At 51.2% G+C, this 19,148-nt stretch overlaps 1 protein-coding gene across 10 annotated transcripts in view; it reads left to right on the forward strand.

Moving 5' to 3' along the window:
* Positions 1–19,148, forward strand: part of RAB3IL1 (RAB3A interacting protein like 1) — a 32,268-nt gene that overhangs the window by 6,812 nt on the left and 6,308 nt on the right. The window contains exons 1-8 of one of the 10 annotated variants that reach the window (XM_068684909.1): positions 7,151–7,219; positions 7,679–7,803; positions 12,675–12,909; positions 13,366–13,461; positions 15,015–15,092; positions 15,167–15,382; positions 18,315–18,443; positions 18,557–18,669. In XM_068684909.1, the coding sequence (XP_068541010.1) occupies positions 7,166–7,219; positions 7,679–7,803; positions 12,675–12,909; positions 13,366–13,461; positions 15,015–15,092; positions 15,167–15,382; positions 18,315–18,443; positions 18,557–18,669 (1,046 nt within the window). In that variant the 5' untranslated portion in view covers positions 7,151–7,165. Of the gene's footprint in view, positions 1–7,150; positions 7,220–7,678; positions 7,804–8,177; positions 8,440–8,685; positions 8,968–10,489; positions 10,528–10,608; positions 11,827–12,650; positions 12,910–13,365; positions 13,462–15,014; positions 15,093–15,166; positions 15,383–18,314; positions 18,444–18,556; positions 18,670–19,148 lie in introns of those variants that run through there. The other 9 variants (XM_068684911.1, XM_068684917.1, XM_068684908.1 and 6 more) reach the window with 9 other exon arrangements.

The following is a 19,148-nucleotide window of genomic DNA, read 5'->3' on the forward strand; positions in this document are numbered from 1 at the left end:
GGTTTGGGAAACACCTGGCCCAGAGCTGCATGGCTCTCAGCAGAGGTTTCTCTGCCGTCACTCTTCCTTCTTGCTGTCTCTTCCAGCTGTGGTTTGGATGCTGGGGACTTCCACCCTGCCACTGGCTCCCTGGGACTCGTTCCATGCATTCACTTTTTCTATTTGCTTTTCCGGCAGTGCTCCTGGGCTATCAGCCTCGTGTTTCACATGCCAGCCTGGCAAGGACAGCTCCTTCCCTTTGTCTTCAGGCCTTTTGCAAGACAGAGAATGCCTCACCTCTGTCTCTGCAGGACTGCTCTCAGGCCTTTGTTCCCTTCTCTGCTCTCATGTGAGTTCCTGCAGCCACAGCCCTCTAACCTAGGACTAACGCCCAGAGACCATCATCAGTGTTGAAGGCAGAGGTGAAGAAGGCATTAAATGTCTCATTTTGTCTATGTCCCTGTCTGTGAGTTGGCCAACCTCATCAAGGGATGGATAAACGTTGTCTCTTTTTGCTGTTAAGATACTTAAAGCCTTTTTTATTGTCCCTCACAGCCCTGGCCAGCTTCAACTCTAATTGAGCTTTGGCCCCACTAATTTTCCCCCTACGATGGGGAACAGCATCCTGCGTCACCCAGCTTTGCTTGCAGTGGCCGTACACTTTCCTTTTCTGCCTAAGCTCCAGAAGATCTCTGCTCAGCCAAGTTGTCCTCCTGCCTCAACTGCTTGACTTCAACACTTTAGCATTGCCTGCTCCTATTCTCCTAAAAGAAGGCACTGGGCAAGTTGCTTTTAATTTCTAATACTCTTTCTTGGCATTTCACTGCTCCCTAGCTTTGACGATGTTCTGTCTAAGCTTCCGAAAGCCCAGTCCTTGGGTCTAGATGGGTCTGGATGCTGTTTGGATACGGAAGAGCCCTGTGCTTTCCTTTCCCCAGGGCTGACAGCTCTGCAAGGCAGGAGCTGGAGTCCCCTGTGCGCAATGTGCTGCGTGACCACGAAAAACCAGCTCTCCTACACCTGGGCAGCCCCTGGTGTGTGGTCAGCCCCTGTGGGTCTTACCCTGCTTCCTCTGTGCTGAGCTGACAGCATAAACTGTGATACACCCGTGGGCTTAGCAGTGAGCTGTGCAGCTGGAGGCCCAGTCTCCCTCCTGATGCTCTGCGTGATTGCCAAAACACGTTTGTCACTTCTCCTTCCTGCAAGAAAGCTGCAAAGGCTTCAGTGAAGGTAGATGAAGAAGGTAGTTCCTTGCAGTAACCTACTTTCTTTTATGCTGGTCTTTGCCTATGTCTTCAGCACTTGCTTAGACAGCAGGGGTTAAATTGTCCGAACTGTGGGTTTTTCCTTTCCGTAAGGCTGAGCCTAGACAAGAGGAGGGTGCTGTTTTGTTGCTCCCTGGCAGCTGGCTAGTGTGGGATTTCTGGTGCAGCTCTGGGAGTTGCTGCCAGTGGTGGGTAGGTGATGGCTTAAATCGTGGAATTCAGTGCCAATATCTGAGGTTTTAGTCCCGGTGTCGACTGTGGTGTGTTCGATTACTTCTGGCCCTGATTCCTTTTCAGCGACAATGGTGGAGACAACTGCATCCCTGGGAGTGTTACAGCCCTGGAGCCCCTAGCAGGGATGACTGCTTTGGGCAGGAGGGAGGCACAGCAGATGGGAAGAGGCAGCACGGTACTTCTGCTGCCTGCGATACAGACCTGGCAGGAGGAGCACAGCCACAGGGAGGGCCGCCAGGAGAGCCTCCTGTTTGAGGTGTGGAACTAGATAGGGCTCTTATCAGCGGCCAGACACTGGTGAGTGAGGGGTTGTTTCACCGGCCCAAGCACAGCAAAGCCGTCAGACTGACTGATACAACACACGGCTTTGCACTTCACCCATCCATAAGTGTTGTGAGCAACACCACGCCAGTTCAGGAGAAAGAGAAGTGGTCACCAGGCCCTACACACCCCAGCTGTCCTTCCTTTCTGAAGTATTACCACCGGCCAGCAGTGACGCAGGGTGGCTGCTTCTGGCCCTGGTGTGGCTACTGTTCCCGTGCGAGTGGCATCTGTCTGGGGCAGCCCGCAGGGTGTTGCAGCTCCTGGCCAGCATCATCCCTGAAAGGTGCATTGCCCTGCCTGTCTTACTGCTTGTTATGGAGCTGAGCTTGCTGCGAGGTCCCTGAAACACTACTGCTAAGTGGCAGCAGCTCCCAAAGTGCTTTTATGGCCAGGATCACACAGCTGTTGTCCCAGCAGAAACCCTTAACTGCTCAGGATCACAAAAATGTCTCAAAACACACAAAAAATCCTGTGAATGTGGGCAGGCCTGGGTCAGCAGAGGGATGGACTGACTCTTCCTGAAGGTAGGGTTATCCACACTGGGAACTGGGGTTTGGGCACCCTCTTCGGATGGGTTTTGGGAGGGAAGGAGTTAGTAAGCAGGCCACAGTGCCTGAGCCCTTGTCCCTTTACAAAACGGGGACAAAAACTGGGAGTTGTTCAGGTGGTTCTAAAATGAAAGAGCAAAATCTCCAGTGTCCAGCTCTCTATAGAGGGAGACGCTGGCATCTGAGGCACTCTGCTGCCCTCCTCTGAGAGCAGCTCATCCGGCAGTTCTTGTGGCTCTGAGCAACTGTTGGGACCCTGTAAAATATTTGTGGAATTTAATGCGAAAGTCGGTAACTGAGAGGCTACCAGTGTGGCAGCAGTACTTGTGTCTCTCTTCACCTTCCCCGTGGCCTCAGTCCTTCCAGATCTTGAGCAAAATGCCCTGACAGCCTGCCTTAGGCAGCAGCAGAGGGGGAAGCACGGGGACGCTGACACCCGTCCCCAGCCTCGCTGCCTCTCCAGCCTCCTAGCAGGCCCTGGAAGCCTTCCAATCTTCTCCATTTTACAGATGTGAAGCTTGAATTGCTGCGGCAGGAAGCGAATCCCTCCCCGCAGGGATCACAGAGGCCCCTTCCCCGTTCTGAATGCAATTTGTGAGCTGCAGCTGTCTCCGGGACAGGGGCAGTGCCCTCCCAGAGAACAAGTGCTTCTCTCAGGAGGCCGTGGGTGCCAGCGCCTGCTGAAATCCCTCTCCCTTCTGCGGCTTCGGTGCCAAGAAAAATGCAGATGTAGCTGCAAGGCATCAAGGGTGTCTTTCAAAGTGACGCTCTTCCTTGGAATCTGAGGAAGAAAAAACAAAACTGAGTATCTGAGGAAGTGCTGCCTTTCATAGACAGGATAGGCTCTGAGATTTGGGCTGTTTGTGAGCCTTTTGAAAGGGATGCAATGCCTCACTTTTGTGACCCCAATACTGTGAAGCAGTGTACAAGCAGCCTTTTGGGATGCTGCAGACTGCTTGGGAATCCTGGACAAAAGCTCAGTACATGGATTGTAGCACTGGATGTTTTTGCTCTGATTCCGTGATATACCTAGATATGTCTCTTCCCAGGCAGCATTATGTGAGCACTTCTTCCGTCTCGTTCTTTCACCCTCTTGCCCTGGAAAACGGGCAACAGTTTGTTTGGGGGTGAAGGCAGATCCCATCCATGAAACTGGAGGTCTTAAACCCAGGGATTTCAGAGTCCTCTTGCTGAAGCCCTTCTGAGACAGGTTTGAGGGAAGGGAGCATGTGACGGATGAATCCTGGAGTGTTAGGCCTTGCTTTTGTTCTCAATTTCATGGCATTAACATCTGGTCTGGGTTTGCTGGGTTCGGGATGTGGTCCTGCTTTTTATTCTCTAAAACAACCACTTTTCCTCCTGCCTTTCTCATTTTTATTTTTTATTTTTTTTGTTTTGGTGGTGGGATCTGAATCCCTGAGCAGACAAGGCAGCCAGCGGTGGGGCTTCAACCCCCTCCCACAACTAGACAGCACTCATGCTGGCAGGCTGTCCTAGCCAAGAGCTGCTTTTGCTTTGTAGGGCAGCCCTTTAACCTGTTTAAACCAAACTCAGGATTTTTACTCCTATTCTGCATGTGACCTATTCAGAGGTAGATGTGAGCTCTCTGGGAGGAGCTGTGAGGGGTCGGGATGGTGTGGAGGTGGAGAGCTTGCTGTCTACACAAAGGAACTAGGACCACTGGAAACAGACCCACCTACCTATCTCCTGTCCAAAAAAGGGGGAATTTCTGCTTAGCCCTGGTGGTTCGACAGTTACTCAGTACGGGTGTGTTAGCAATTGCCTCTGAATAACAGAGGTGGGGGGTCCTCTCCTTTGTGAAAGTGAAGCTGTGGGAGCAAGGGACCTGACTGGACCTGACTCTCAGGAGGATACAGAGAGCATTACTGAGATGTTTCTGTGTCTGGATGAGAAACAAAGGGAGAATGAGGATTGTACAGGGCTGGATACCAGCAGGGAGGATGCGAGGCATGTGATAAGGGAGGCCAGGAAGGGAAGAGTTGGGGTTTAGTAGCCAGGTGAGCTGGATCTGTGGGGAGCTATGTGGGTGGCTGGGGACGAGTGGATGCAGGTGAGGGAGCATGGGCAGTGGAAGTGGGAAGGATAAAATATGGGGAATAAAATGTGTGACCAAAGACCTGTGGCTGTGGGGAGGTACCATGTCAGGGCCTTCACAACAGGAATGTACCTTGCTGGGAGGCTTGCAGGAGGCAAAATGGTATTTATTGTGAAGGAAGGTAAAAAGAAAGAAGCCAGTGGCTTCCTCCCCCAGCCACTCCCCAGGAGCTGCTGGGATCCAGCCCAGTGCCCGGGGACCCAGGGTCCCTGCCCAGGCATGGGGACGTGGCTGCCACCTTCCCATTTGGAGGCTCAGCTGGTAGCACATATCTCAGAGACACAGAGACAGGGCACTGATACAGCCAGCCATAAAGGCTGCCCTGGTCGAGGGCTGCCTTCAGCAGCACTTAGACACAGGACTCATGTAAAACAGGCACAGGGAGCTGAGACACCTTCCTCCTCTGGTAGAGACATAAGTTCATTAGTGAAGGCACACAGACATCGCTCTCTAGGTTCACAAGCACACACACTTTCACAGATCCTTTGAGTACCAGGCACAGCCCCTCTGTCTGTCCAGATCTTCCCCAGATCCCACAGGTACTGGCATGGCCCCTCTTTCTGTCAATCACCCCCTATCATCCCTCAAATACCTACGTGGTCCCCCAGCTTTAGCTTGCACTTAAACCTTGCAGCTCACACACACATAGGAGAGTGCAAAGACACAGAGATCCTTATGAAAATATTTTAATGAAAGATAGGACAGACTGTAGTCTATGAGGTACAGCCAGACAAGTGTACTGACCAGTCCCTTTTCACACACAACTGACTCTTTTAAATCCTTTTTATACCTATCCCTCCTCTTTGCTCTTCCTGATACCCCTTCCACCTGCACACTCGCCATGGGTTTGCAGACCTCTGCAGTTTCTGCACCTTCCCAGCCTGGGGCCCCTTGGTTCACAATCTTATCAGATGCAAGGTTCATCCTTCCTGGAAATGATGCCTGTAGCTCATTAGCCCACCAATTAGTGTGACTGGGAGGTTTGTTTCTTATGATTGCCTCCCAGCGTAGAAGTCATCCATCAGATAACCCTGCTGGAAGAAATGCTGCTCACATGCTCTCAGAAATTAGCGTGACTGATCAGATTTGGTTCTCATCACTTCTTCCCTTTCTTTTATCCCTTATTGCCTTGGGAAGAGGCCCTTGACCAGATACCCTTAAAGCAGCACAGAGGTCAGTGATTTTTCAATTTCCATGAAATGTATATGGGAAATAACGTGGGAGAGAGCAATGCACTTGCATGGTGTGAGATGAGGGTTAGAGCTTCCAACTATGCTGAGGCTTTAAGGTTGTCTGGTGGCTTGCTGGCCTCTCTTTAAGCCACAGGTGGGAGCCAGCTCTGTGTGTCTCACTAGCTGCTGAATTAGACACTCAAGAACACTTCATAGCGCTGCCTGGGGGACAGATAACCTTGCTCAGAGGCTGTGGAAAGGCAGAAGTTTTTGCTGCCTCATGGCAGCTCAAATGATAACCTGCAGCTTGGTACTGATATGTGCTAGTTCTGCTCTGCTGAGCCACCCCATTCATCTGGGCATTGGGAAGTCTCAGGGTTTGTCCAGGCTTCCTTCACTGATCTGCCTGTCCTTTGGGAGTGAGGCAGGACACATGCCACTTTTACCTTGTGACAAGTATTTCTGTAAAGGACTGGGATTCTGCATCCCCGGTACATCCTCTCTTAATGCTTCCTGACTGATTTATCAGTTCTCTTCCTGCCTTTGTTGGATCTTGGAAGCAATTCTGCCTTCCTAATCTGAGGACCCTCCATCCCTCCCAGCCAGGCCTTGGGAGATAACAGTGACGACTGATTAGTTCTGGTGCTGCCTTGCAAAGCTGAAGATCTCCTCCCTTCTCCCAAAATTTCCCTGAAGATAACAAGGGCAGGGCTGTAGGTGACATGGACAATCAGGAGATGCTGGGACATGGAATTGCCCTGGTGTGGTGTTCCACAGTGTTCAAAAATTTTGGGAGGGATATCACTGCCTGGACAAGAGCCCTTGGCAATGGCAAGGTGAGAAGCAACAGGAAAAGTGGAGGAAGGACTGATCTGGAGAAAATGCTTTGAAGGTGACCTGCGAGAGCAGGGGCAGGCACTGCTCGCCAAAATTGCAGTGCAGTCAATCCAGAGGCTGTTGTGGACCCATTTGGGGCCTGGGGTAACAGCAGGAATGCTTTGCCCTTTTTGTTCCTAGCAGGCAGACATACCCCAGTGACTTGGATGTGTGCTTCTTTGGGCAACTTGCTGGGGAATGCTCAAAGTGACAGCTGTCTTTCTGCCTGTAGTTAATGCCCCAGAGAGGGGGAAGCACAGAGAGAGGGAGAGCTTCTTTCCTAGAAGCACAGCTCCTCTTGATTTCAGTGGCTGGCTGTGTAGTGGATTGGTCATTTCCAAATGCCCCAGGCATTACTTGCTCACTTCTGGGGCTGACCCTTTTCGCCACTCTGTGCTCGTAGATCAGGCCCAAGAGAGGAAAAAGCTTTCCAGATCAGTAACGTCCTGGGTACAAGGGCTCCTCTGTGCACATGTGGTGATGCAGGGGGAGGAGAAGCAGTGGACAGAGAACAGTGTGTTCCCTCTGCTTGGCAGAGAGGATGTAAATTTGTGGCTACAAGGCTGCTCTCATCTACCGGGAGGGCAGCCGTGCTCCCTCAGCCTCCCGGGGCTGACAAGTACGAGGATGAGCTAGCTAAAAACTGGAGCCATGATAGCCAAAGCCCAAAGCTCAGTAACAATGAGACCAACTCATCTCACTCAGGTAAGGGTACGGAAGCTCCAGTGCTTTCTCTGAATGCTGAATTTAAAAATTCCTATCCTTTCACTTTCCTGTATGTTGTTGCTTCTTTAAATCCCTGGGTTTCCTACTGAGCCCATATAGCTGTTTCAGCAGGACTCCAAGGGCATGCTCTGTGCTGGGGAGCGACGATGTGTTTATGTGCAGCGTAAAGGTGTTAGTAGTCACTGGTACCAGTCTGAATCCCTCGCTGAGCATACACCAGCCCTCAAGGACCCCTCCAGCCGAGCAGTCTATAAACTGCAGTGACCTAAAGTTGCTTATAGCTGCTTCCTCTGTGGCAGCATCACAGCAGAGGTTGTCCCTCTGCAAACCTTAGCTAACCCCAGCAGTGCAGACCTCTGACATCCGGACTCAGGAACTCTAAATCAAGACACTGACAGAAGTTCTGAAATTAGTGTTTATCTTTTATCTATCCTCTAGGCCTTCCACATGACTTCCAGTCTCCTCCACGTAATCACAAGGTCCGGGATTGTGTCTGTCTCTCTGCAACTACCTGAAAGGAAGGTGTGGGGAGCTGGGGGTTGGCATCTTCTTGCAGATAACTGGTGAGAGGACGAGAGGGAATGGCCTCAAGGCGTGCCAGGGGAGGCTCAGGTTGGAAAGGAGGAGATGTTTCTGTTCAGAAAGAGCAGTCAGGCAGTTGGATGGGTTGCCCAGGGAGGTGGTGGAGTCACCTTCCCTGTGGGTGTTCAAGGAGAGGTTGGACGTGGTGCTTGGGGGCACGGTTTGGTGTGTGATATCGGTGGTAGGGGGATGGTTGGATGATCTTGGAGGGCTTCATGACTCTACACTTCTCTTCCATGATTCCATATTTTTATTATGAAGAGCCTGGCACGCTTTGCCTGGAAGCCGGAGCTCTGAGGACGGAGCTGGCCCCTCAGGGCGGGCCGAGCCCGTCCCGTCAGCGCCGCGGGGCGGCCTCACGCACTCGCTCCTCCCGCCGCTGCCGGGATCGTGCGGGGGGCCCCTCGGTCCTCCCTTCCCCTTCTCCTCCCCTCCCCTGCCGGCCCGTCCCCTCCCCGCAGGCGGGAGCGAGGCCCTTGAGGCGGGCCCGGGTGGGCTCGGGGCCATGGGGGCAGCGGCCGCTCCTCCTCCTCCTCCTCTTCCTCCTCCTCCTGCGTCGCCGCCACCGCCGTGAGGAGCGGCGCGGCTCCGCCGGGGGGACGCGGCATGAGGCGGGGGTAGGTGCCGGGGAACCGCGGCCACGGGGGGCTTCCGAGGCTCTGGGTGGGCGGACAGGGGCTGGGGGGGCGGTGGGGGAGCCCCCCGGGTCTGGGATTTGGGGCTGGGGTCGGGGTCGCGGTGGGGCTGCCGAGCTGTGCCCGCTCGCCGGTGGGGTTGGGTTTGGGTTTGGGTTTGGATTTGGGGTTGGGTTCTCCCCGGTTTTCCATTGGGCTCGGAGCCCTTCACGCCTCGTGTCCCCGCAGCTGCAAGCCTCGGGGAGAGTCCAAAGAGTGCAGCCAAGCCTTAGCGCGGGCGGTGGGACGCAGATAGCGAGATGAGATCCGCGTAAGGAGGCAGGAGGCTGATAGCGAGCGCTCCCCAGCCCAGACACAGGAATATTCCCCAGTTCGGACCCGAGAGCATTCACCAGCTCAGACACAAGAATATCCACCAGCACAGACACCAGAACGCAGTGCCTGATTGCCGTCCGCCGAGGCCAACCTAAGAGCTAGGAGCTGTGCGTTACATTTCTATACACCACTCCCGTAAGTTTCACCAGGGCAAAAGCTTCAGGGAGCGAGCTGCCGAGTGCCCGGTGGGACAGGCGAGTGCTTCTCCATGGGCTGATTTCGGCTGGTGGCAGCACCCCGCAGCAGCTACGGGGCTGTTCCCACCATCATGGCACGCTCGAGCCCTCCTCGGCAGGCTGGAGTTTAACCTGGAGGGACCCGCAGGCTGCTCGTACAGGAAATAACCCTGTCAGATCAGCACTGCAGGAAACGTGGGGCCTGCTGGAAAAACTGCGGATCCTGCACATTTTTTTGCTTTTTCTACAGAATCCAACTTTAGAAGGTTGTGGTGCGTGTGGCTTTTTTTTTTTTTAATGTATATTTTTTTAGTTCTTTTTTTTATTATTATTTGCTTGTTTGTTGGGATTTTTTTCCCCCTGATTTTTGCATTTTTCGTGTATGTGGGGGACCATTAGCATATGATACATTTTTCTGAGGAATACGGCCACCAGTCAGGCTAGCAATAGCAGGAGGGCACAAACGTATGTGGTCCTTTGGTTGCTCAGGGTGTGTATTTCAAACCCCAGCTGGAGAATGGAGATAAAGGCTTGGCTGGGCAGAAGTCAGCAGAACCAAGGCTTTCTTGGCAATTCTGTTTGCACAACATGGAGAATGAGCTATTCCATTATAGAAGAGGAGATGATTTTTTGGGGTAGGTTTTTAGGTCCCTTGGCATTATGGAGATGGTGTAGATGGGGCTTGTTCCATTCCTGCCTGTCTTCCACTTTTCTTCCATCCTGCTTGTGTATACAGAAGCATGCGTGTCTTCCAAGACAGATAACTTTCAACTGAGAACTTAAGTCATTAAGAAACATTTTTTTTTCCTTGTTATATATGGGATAGGTTAACTCTTAGTAGTTAAGTGGACTATTGAAATGTCCTCATTTTTTTTTTCAGCTGTTTGGGTTTGAATTTATTTTTTCCTCCCTGCTTTGTTTTTTGTTCTCTTCTGATCACAGGAGCTGGGGTCCTTCTGGTGAGTTTCCTGTCCAACGCAGGAGCGCCTGGGGAGATGTGGTCCCTGCCTAATCTCAGAAGTCCATGGCAGAGAGGGCTCTCACTCTGCCGTCTGAGAAATGGTTTAACTGTTGAACAAACCGTTCTGTTGGGAATGCTCTCCCTGCTTCACGGCAAATCCACTGCAGAAAACCTCCCCTGATTTTTGTGTGGCTAGGATGAGTTGTTTTCATCGACTCCCCACCTTCCTGTAATGGGTTTCATTCCTTTCCATTGGGTCATTCCTTTGCTGGGTACCTCCCCTTCCTGAGTGAAGTCTTTGGAGACCTACTTATTCCATTAGCAATGTTGCTGTTTAGGTACGCGATACATGTTAGCTAATTTTGACCTTTCTAAACCATTTTATTTCGTCTATGCAGTTTAGCCTGTCCTCTGATGAACGAAACACGTCAACAGAGCGGCCAAACTGCATAAAAGAAGTGCTGCACAGCCTGAACACTGTGTAATGCACACTTGTCTGCTCTCTTGCACCTAAAGGAGTAGAAGCACACACAGTATGGGAATTCCTGTTGGTCATGGGTCACTCACTCAGGTGTATGCGTTCGTGTGCATTGTTTTTTATCTAGCAGTTCCAGTGTGATGAATAGCTTGAGGTGAATTATCTTCGCATGGCAGCGCTGTCTGTCCTTTTCCCTCTGACCAAAATGATTTTTGTTTTCATGCCCTTTCCCAACGTTATTTTCTACACTTCCAAATTTCCAAATTTAGTGTTATTACCAGAATGAGCCTCCCCCCCAAGATTTTCCCAACGAAAGTTAAGTAAAAAAAAAACAAAACAACAGGTGAAGTCAACAGGACCCCATTTTCCTTCTGTATCCTTTCCTATCTTCCAGAGTTGATATTCTCACTTGTTCTTGCTCTACTAAGAGGCCACCAAAATCTGTGGTTCTGACTGTAATGTCCGTCCACCTTTCCCAGTTCAGTAGCAAAACTGCTGCCCAGTTTGCATAGCATGATGGGTGGTCCTGTGCTTTAGTTTTCCAAGGATTCAGAGATTTCGCTGTGTCTTTTTCATGTTATTCCTGTGATACCTAAGCTGAACTAGCTGCTGTTGCTTTCCCTCTTTGAAAGTTCACTGCAGACAGCCAGTGCTCCTGTACAGCTCTGAGGAGAAGGAAGGTACCTGCATTGCCCAAGGACTATTTGAGTAGAAAAGGCAAGGGCATCATGCTGCTGCCAGGTGGCATAGCCTAGGTGAAAAAGGCTTGTCTGCAGCTGGACCTAATGATTAGACTGCCTTTTTTTAATTTAGATGAGATCAGAGAGATCAAGGTTGTATTGAGCTGTGCGTGGCTGAGGATACAAGCTTGTTCTCTGTGGTCTGTGCTCTGATGTACAGTATGGGGCTGGGGTCAGAGTGAGAGGGAAAGAGCGGGGTCTGGTTGGAATGCAGGAGGTGCAGCAAGACCAGGAGAGAAAAATAGAGATTGGAAACTGGGAAGAACGGGAGGGGACCCTAAATGGTAAAAGGTGATGGCTTCTTTGCACCAGAAGGTAGTGGGCAAGAGGCAGCAGCCAGGCAGCGTGCAGGAGGAGGGACCGATGCTGTGCATGCCAAAGGATAGCTCCGCAGCTCAGCTAAGGCTTGTTACAGATAACTGGAGCTGGTTAATCTGCAGAGCAGTGTGCGAGTGCTGCCGAGTGGCTGGACATGATAGAAAGCTTCCACGTACACAAGGCTTGATTGCACTCCCTCGGGCTTCAAGTGGCAGGTGACCGTGCGAGGACAGCTCTGCGCAGGGAGTGATGCACACGCTCCAGGCAGCACCGTGATTGCAGCGCCTGCCACGTGGACATCCAAGTCTGCTTTTCCCTCCCGTAAGACCCCAGCAGCTGCAAAGCCTGCTCGATTCATCAGTCTCGGGCTGTGTTAGCGTGCCAGCAGCTGACAAAGTCCTACTGAGCGCTGGGGAGCCGTGTCCCGGGTGACTTTTCTGATTTCCTGTCTCTGTTACATCTGTACGTGCCAGCCTTTGGAACTGAGGCGCAGGGCTTCATCCCAGCTCAGTGAGGATACGCTGCTCTAGGCAGCACCGTGGAGGGCTTTGGTGGAAAAACAACAGTTTAAAGAGGAGGGGTGAAGGCTGGGTTTGCCGTGAAGGGTCTGTATATTGCTAGGGAGTGTGGGAGCTGTGCTGGCTTTGTCTTCTGGTCGTCCTTCAGACCCGTGCGTGCTTCTGGGTGGTGTGGTCCTGCCTACCAGGCTCCTGGGCTCTGTGCTGTGTCCCTGCTGGTTCTTTCAGCTCCTGTTTGAAGGTCTGGTTGTGAGAAAATGGTTTGTTTAGGACTTTCTCTCCCTGGAAAGTCTTGTGCTGAGGGTAAGCAAGCCCAGCCTAGGGGTAACGGAGGCTGGCGGTAGGCGTGCTGGGAGTGTTAGAGGGGGGCTGCGAATCACTTCCTAGTCCTGGTTTTGAATCAGGTCCTGGTTTTGAGAGTCAAATTCCTGCAGCACAGAGGCCCACAACCTTTTGAGTGCCCGCTGCAGCTCTACCAGCAAGCAGAGCACGCTACTGAGTGCCCTGTTCGGTGCAATACTGCTCAGCCTTCTTGAAATACTGGGGAAATGCAGCCTGGTGTGTCTCAGTGTTGCCTCTGGGGCTCCCTCTCGGCCTGGTAGGTTTGCTGATAACCCCCATGTAAAGTTTGACTGTGCTGATCCCCTACAGCCAGACCCATCTGGAGGAAGACAGCCAGAAGGAACCAGCTGTGGGATACTGGAAGCCACTGATGCCATCCAAAGGCAGCAAGGAGGAGCCAGAGACTGGGTGCCAGGATGCTGGACCGGGGGATGAGAGCCAGTCCGCTGAGCAGTGCAACGTCTCCCGTCTCCGCAGCTCCTCGGTGGAGATCCGTGAGAAGGGATCCGAGTTCCTGAAGGAGGAGCTGCACAAAGCACAGAAGGTAAAGCCTGGAGCGTGTGAGAAGAGCTGAGGATGGAGGCACAGACTTGAGCAGTGGGGGGTGTTGCAGAGGTCATGGGGGAGCAAGGTCTGGATGTGGCTGTGCAGGAATCTGGGGTAGGCAAAAGGGGAGAGAGATTGATGTGGTCATAAAGCGCTTTGGAACAGGACAGCAGTTACTAGGATGGTCCAAAGTCCCTGGGCCAATGTCCAAATTAGTCCCAGAAACCTGCTACAGGGGTCTGTGGTATGCAGAGAGCAGCTTGAGGTGGGCAGTGCTTACTGTGCAGCCTCATTGCTGATGGCAAACGAGCAATGCCAACCTGAGAAGCCCACCACGACTTGTGGAGGGATGCCTTGGGTGGCACCGAGTGCTGCGACAGGAGTCCTGGGCCTGTGATCCACGCAGGGGTAGGTTTGCTAGGAGCTCATGAATCCCTCTTGTCTTCCTCAACAGGAGCTGAAGCTGAAGGACAAAGAATGTGAGAGACTGTCAAAAGTCAGGGAACAACTGGAGCAGGAGCTAGAGGAGTTAACAGCTAGCCTGTTTGAGGTACCACCCTTTTCCTTTTCCCATCATTTCTTAAAACTCAGCTCGCTTCCAACTCCAGAGAAAGTCTACCTCAAAGGACTTCCACAGCCGTATCACCTCGCACAGCTTCCTCCTTCCCTCTGTTGTTCTTTCTCAGTGAAAAGCTGCGCAGAGCTGCCAGCAGAGCCCCACAGGAGCTGGTACCTGCTCCTGGGGAGGGTTTGCATGTGTTCCTTTCCCCTCCTCACAGCTGTATGGTGATAAATAGCACAGCAGGTATGGGGCTGTGGTTGCAAACCCAAGCAAAACCAGATATGGGGATGCCCAGAGCGTGACTCCCTGCCCTGTGCCTGCTCTGCAATCTGAGCAGCGGCTGCTGTGTAGCAGAGATGAGTCCCTGGCTCGTGTCAGCCCTTGCTTGGGGTAGGAGCAAGCTGGATGTCCCCTGTACGCTCAGCTCCAGTGAGGGTTCAGAAGGTCTGTTTGTGGCGGTGATGTTTGTGGTGGTGTTTTGCTTTATTTTTTTTGGTGATGTGGTTCTTGTCAAGCTCAATCCTGACAAGATCCCGTTGCCAACAGCTCTGTTCTCTAGATCTGACTGCACAGTGAGGGAAGCCAGAGCCCAGCTGCACCTTTGAAGCACAGGCTGGTGCTGAGTGGGAGCGCCTAGAGAGCATCCCCCTTCTGGACAGCTGGCTGCCAGGCTCACAGTGAGCTTAGAGACAGCACACCCGAGGGATTTCTCCTTCCTTTGGTGGCCTTGGACAAAGTGCTTCCAGGCCGTGCTGTGGGGTGGCCTCAGCTGAGACCGACAGCACCCACCTCACCCTTCCTGTGGGAGATGCTTTCAGGCTAGTCTTGTTTAGTCCCCACCTGAGCTACCGCTGCTGCGTTGCAGCCATGCCCAGAGCAGCGAGGGCTGGCCAGGCCACAAAGGAAGTGGGAGCAGAGTGCAATAACAAGTCAGGAGAGGGCAGGAGAGCAGTGACCTCAACCAGTGGATGAGCAAGGATGTGGAGTCTGGGTCAGGATCTTTGCCAGAGATGGTGATCAGGGTGAGAAACAGTCCAGTGGTCAGCCAGCAAGCGTGCAGTGGTGACACATGGCTGAGGTCAAGCCAGGAGACAAACCCCAGGCTTAGAGTCAGGATTGCAGGAGCAGTGGATGGGGTGCAGACACAACTGCTAGATGGCTGAAATGTAGCACAGGTGGGTGCCAGTGTTAAAGCATCAGCCTTAGAACAAATCCCAAGGGCAAGGAGGGGCAGGCTCTTGCTTCTAGCTTTCTTCACAGCACCTTTTATCAGTGAAGATTACGACCTTGGACTCAGCCAGCTAAACTCTTAGCCAGTTTAGTCAATTATACTCCTAGAAGGGGGATGCACTCCAGGACCTGAGACCCTTTTTCTGGGAAATTCTGGGGGAGAACTCTTCACATCTAGTAGAGTAAAACCCTCGGATGTGGCAGTGATGTCTGTCCCCTTGCTTGCCTGTGATGTGGCAGAGCTTTGGCCTGCCTTGGTGGCTTTATGAGATGGAACTGCAGCAGACAGACTAAAACTCTTTCTGATCCAGGAAGCACACAAGATGGTGAGAGAAGCGAACACGAAACAGGCGGCAGCAGAGAAACAGCTGAAGGAAGCACGGGGAAAGGTGAGAACTGTGCTGTCTGTGACTTGCTCTCTGTGCTGGGTTGGTGCTGGTGACTCTCGCCTTGTCTCTCGCAGATCGACATGCTGCAGGCAGAGGTGACAGCTCTGAAGACGCTTGTGATCACATCCACACCTTCATCTCCAAACTGGGAGCTGCACCCTCAGCTCCAGAGCCCTTCTAAAGCTGTCTTCAGGAAAGGCCACGCGCGAAACAAGAGCACCAGCAGTGCAATGATCACAGCTGCCAGCCACAACATGGCTCCAGAGCCAGTCAGTCGTGAGTGCAAAGAGGTGGGTGAGGGCCATGCACTGCATCAGCCATGGAGCCACTGCTGCCAGCGGTTGCTGAGCAGAAGCCAGTTTATTCTGCTGCATCTTGGCAGCTGAGCCCACTGTCTGTTCTGGCATGATTTACTTTTGGTCCTTTTCTCTTAACTAGTTTGGCTTTTAATGATCACAACTGGACTCCAGGATTCCTCCATCAACTTTTAGTCTCTTGTTCTGTGCTCTTGGGCATGTCACTCTACTTATTCCTCTTAGCAGAGCATATATGTAATGTTTACCTTTCTCTCTGGAAGGACTGGGCAGAGAAGCCTACAAAGCATTTGTGAATATCTTTGAACCAAACTGTGTTTAATTCCCTCCAATGATCATTTGATAGTCCTCCACCTGCTGTGACCATGAGTGTAATGCTTTTCTGCTAGCAGGACTTCTCTAGCTGGGACCTTTCCACTACCCAAATGTATGCACAGCTACCCTGAAGAGCAGAAAGGAGGCAAGTTGTGGCACTTGATCAGTAAGAAATAAGGGCTGCTAATGAAACTAAGACTTTCACCAAGCAGGACTGTGCTGGCAGCACTGGTAACCTCACTTTTGGGCAGTAAATTCAATGACTATACCTTGTCAGCTTCTGCGTGGTGCTCTTGTTGCTAGTTTGGATGAAATGCTTCAGACAGCATCGGCTATAACAATTGCAGTAGCAATGAGAGATGAAGATCTTTAACTCTGTTTCACAGGCAGAGAGGAACAAAAGCTATGTCAGAAAAAAAATAAAGGAAAAAATGAGTTCAGTAAGTGTAAAGCCCTGCTGTACTAGTTTCTCTTGGTCATCCAGACATATGCTGGGAGTTGGAGTCAAACACATAGTTGGCTAGAAGCTAATTTAAGGGCCGGGAAGAAAAAGGTTTTATTTTTTTTTTTTAAGGTCCTGTGACCTCTCCTAATCATAACCATTCCTCCAGTCAGGACAGAGGAGTTCCAGACTGAAAACCCAGTTAGGTGAACCACTGATTACACGGTAGAAGTTACTCTCTGCCTACTGTAAGCAGAGATAATTTTATTGCTGACTGGTTAGTTCATTTTTACTGTTCTTAGCTCAGTCTCAGCAAAGTTTACATTGATGATGTGTAGAGAAATGCTAGCTCTTATAGGTGACTTGCTTGTTAAAGAGGTGGACCTGTCACTGCTTTGAATTCCATTTATTTGTGTAAACAACTTCCACATTGTGCAAATATCCTGGAGTTGAAAGTCCTGGGGCTACAGCTTCTGAAGTGACTAGTAAGTTTATGTATTGGGGTGGGGTGATTTTTGCTAATTTACTCATTTCTGACCCTTGAGTTCTTTAAAGACCTGGATGAGGGGTGATAAGATGGAATTGGCATTCCAAGAGAGTTAATACATAGTGCTTTATGGAAAACATGTCCCATACTGAATTGGGCCTAAAACTTACATCATTTTTGTTCTCTTTTTGTACCTCAAGCTGAAGTCAAAAGCTGTGTTTTGTGACTGTGTGATGTCTTGAGCAGCATGCTTTATTCCCTGGAAGCGAGGCCTTGAGCCTTTGTTTGTATCTGTTGTTTTGTCTTGTGTATTTTTACTTCCCGTTCTTGCCTGTCTCTCTCAAACCTTTTCCTTTCCTGTCTGTCTCCTCTTCTTGCCTCAAAGTCTGGGGTACCTGCTGCCCTCTCTCTGCTCCTCTGTGTGCCCCCCGGGACGGCTGTCCGCATCACCCGTGAGCCAGGCTGGCAGGCACTGGGGGCAGAGGCTTGCTCGTCCTTGCGGCAGGTAACCGTCCTGGGCAGGATTGGGGAGGGGTGGGACCCATCTGCCTCACACACTTCAAGCCTTTCAGTTCTGGTTTCATTTTATGTTAACCTCCGTTTTTGCTTTGTTTTTTTTCTGAATTTGGTTTTCCATCTTGTGGCTCTGGAGCTCTCTCCTGGGGCGAGGTAAGCAGCCTCCGTAGCATAGAGCAAGTGCGATAGAACTCAGACCTTTTCCAGTTTTGTTCACTTGTGTTCTTTGTCCTGCTCAGCGTAGTTTCTTAGTTTTGTTTTTCCTTTCAGCACCTTTAACAGGATTTGCTGGCCTTTTAAGGACGTGCCCTGTCAGTTCGGTGGTGGCTGTCATCTGAGGTTTAAGTGTCAGGTCCCAGAGAGTCTCAAGGACTGAAGAATTTTCAGCCAGGCAGCGTTGGAGGGAGCAACCTTCCTGCTGGTCAAGGGGTGGGAGCAAACTCTTGGGTCCCTTGTTCCTGAGGAGTGGTAATTCTTGCAAGCCCATCTGTAAAAGGCAATGAGCAGGCGTTGGAACTGGGAAAGCTGAGTTTGATATTCAGCTTCTCCCAGCAAGCCTGTGTGATCGCCCAGCATTGCCTTTACTTCTGCAACTCCCCGAACAGCAGAGCTCTGGGCTTGGAGCAGCCTTTAAAGGGCTGGCATACCCTGTTACTCGGGCTCACTGAATGTAGTCCTGTTGATGGCTATTAATAGTTTTTTTTTTTCCCCCAATTCCTCTTTTTCTATAGCAGTCCTTTCCTTACAGAAGTGTTCTTTGTCCTGTGTGTCGTTGCCACTGTGCTTTGCCATCCAGCTGCTCTCATCATTTCTGCAGTGGGCACTCGGTCAGTTCAGCAGCTGTGTGTGGCTTTCCTTCAGCAGAGATGCTGTCCTGTCCAGGAGGAAGGTAGAAGAGAGAGGGGTCTGCAGGTTTCTGGCAGAAGAAGCCCTATGTATGGGTCTGCCACAGAACTGCAGACGGGTGAGAGACAAAAGATCATCCGAGTACGCCAGCTTCCCTGAGACACTTCTGTGATAGCCCTTCTAGATGCTGGTGTAGATGTTCTGTAGCTAGACTACCTGCTCAATAACAGATACCTTTTGATACGGCATCTTTCCCTCCATCCACCTTCTGTCTTCCTTCTCCTCTTGGATGTTTGCTGCAGGTTGACTCCGTTTTATTTGCTGAGTTCCAGTCCTGGAAGGAATCTCCAACTTTGGATAAATCCTGCTCCTTCTTGGACAGAATTTACCGCGAAGATGTGGGACCTTGTCTGGACTTCAGTAAGCAGGAGGTGAGTGCTGGAAATTGAGGACAAAAACTGCGCAGTCTGACAGACCTATAAGTGCACATTTAGGGAGGTGAGCTTTGTCCATCAGTATCTTCAGTCATTTCTCTTTGCTGCAGCTGTCCGAGCTGGTACGAGCAGCCGTGGAGCAGAATACACTCACCATTGAGCCGGTTGCTTCCCAGGCGCTGTCTGTGGTGAAAGGGTCAGCAGAAGACTGCGGTGGCCCAAAGTAAGGAACCTTTCTTATGCTCCCTTGCCTTCTCTTTGCCAATGGTGTTTTCTGGCTGCCTAGCAGAGTTGGGCAGGCCTGGCTCAGTCAGTTACGAGGGCTCAGCTGAGTGTGCCGCTAGCCTATGATCAGTGGTGATGAAGTTCAACTTATTTATGCGAGAAGAATTAGATCAACTGAGCTGATCTACTCTAATTGAATGCTTGGGGGATAACTTAGTGATGTATTAATGCCCTCAGCTTGGAAAATGTTTTTTTTTTTTTTTTTTTTTTTCCCCTTAAAAAAGAAACTTTTAATGTTCTCTAAAAGTTTGTGCATAACCTAGGGTGAAAGGGTTAAATCAGGGCTGCGTTATCTCATGTTCTTGTATTGCGAGACCTTTGAGCTCACCTTGCACTATTGACATTGCTGGTGCTTCAGGTGGATTTGAGCATTGATCAGATTCCTTCTTGCAAGAAGATCCCTTCTTCTCATGTCAT

The sequence above is a fragment of the Anas acuta genome, chromosome 5, assembly GCF_963932015.1.
Source record: "Anas acuta chromosome 5, bAnaAcu1.1, whole genome shotgun sequence".
Taxonomy (NCBI): Eukaryota; Metazoa; Chordata; class Aves; order Anseriformes; family Anatidae; genus Anas; species Anas acuta.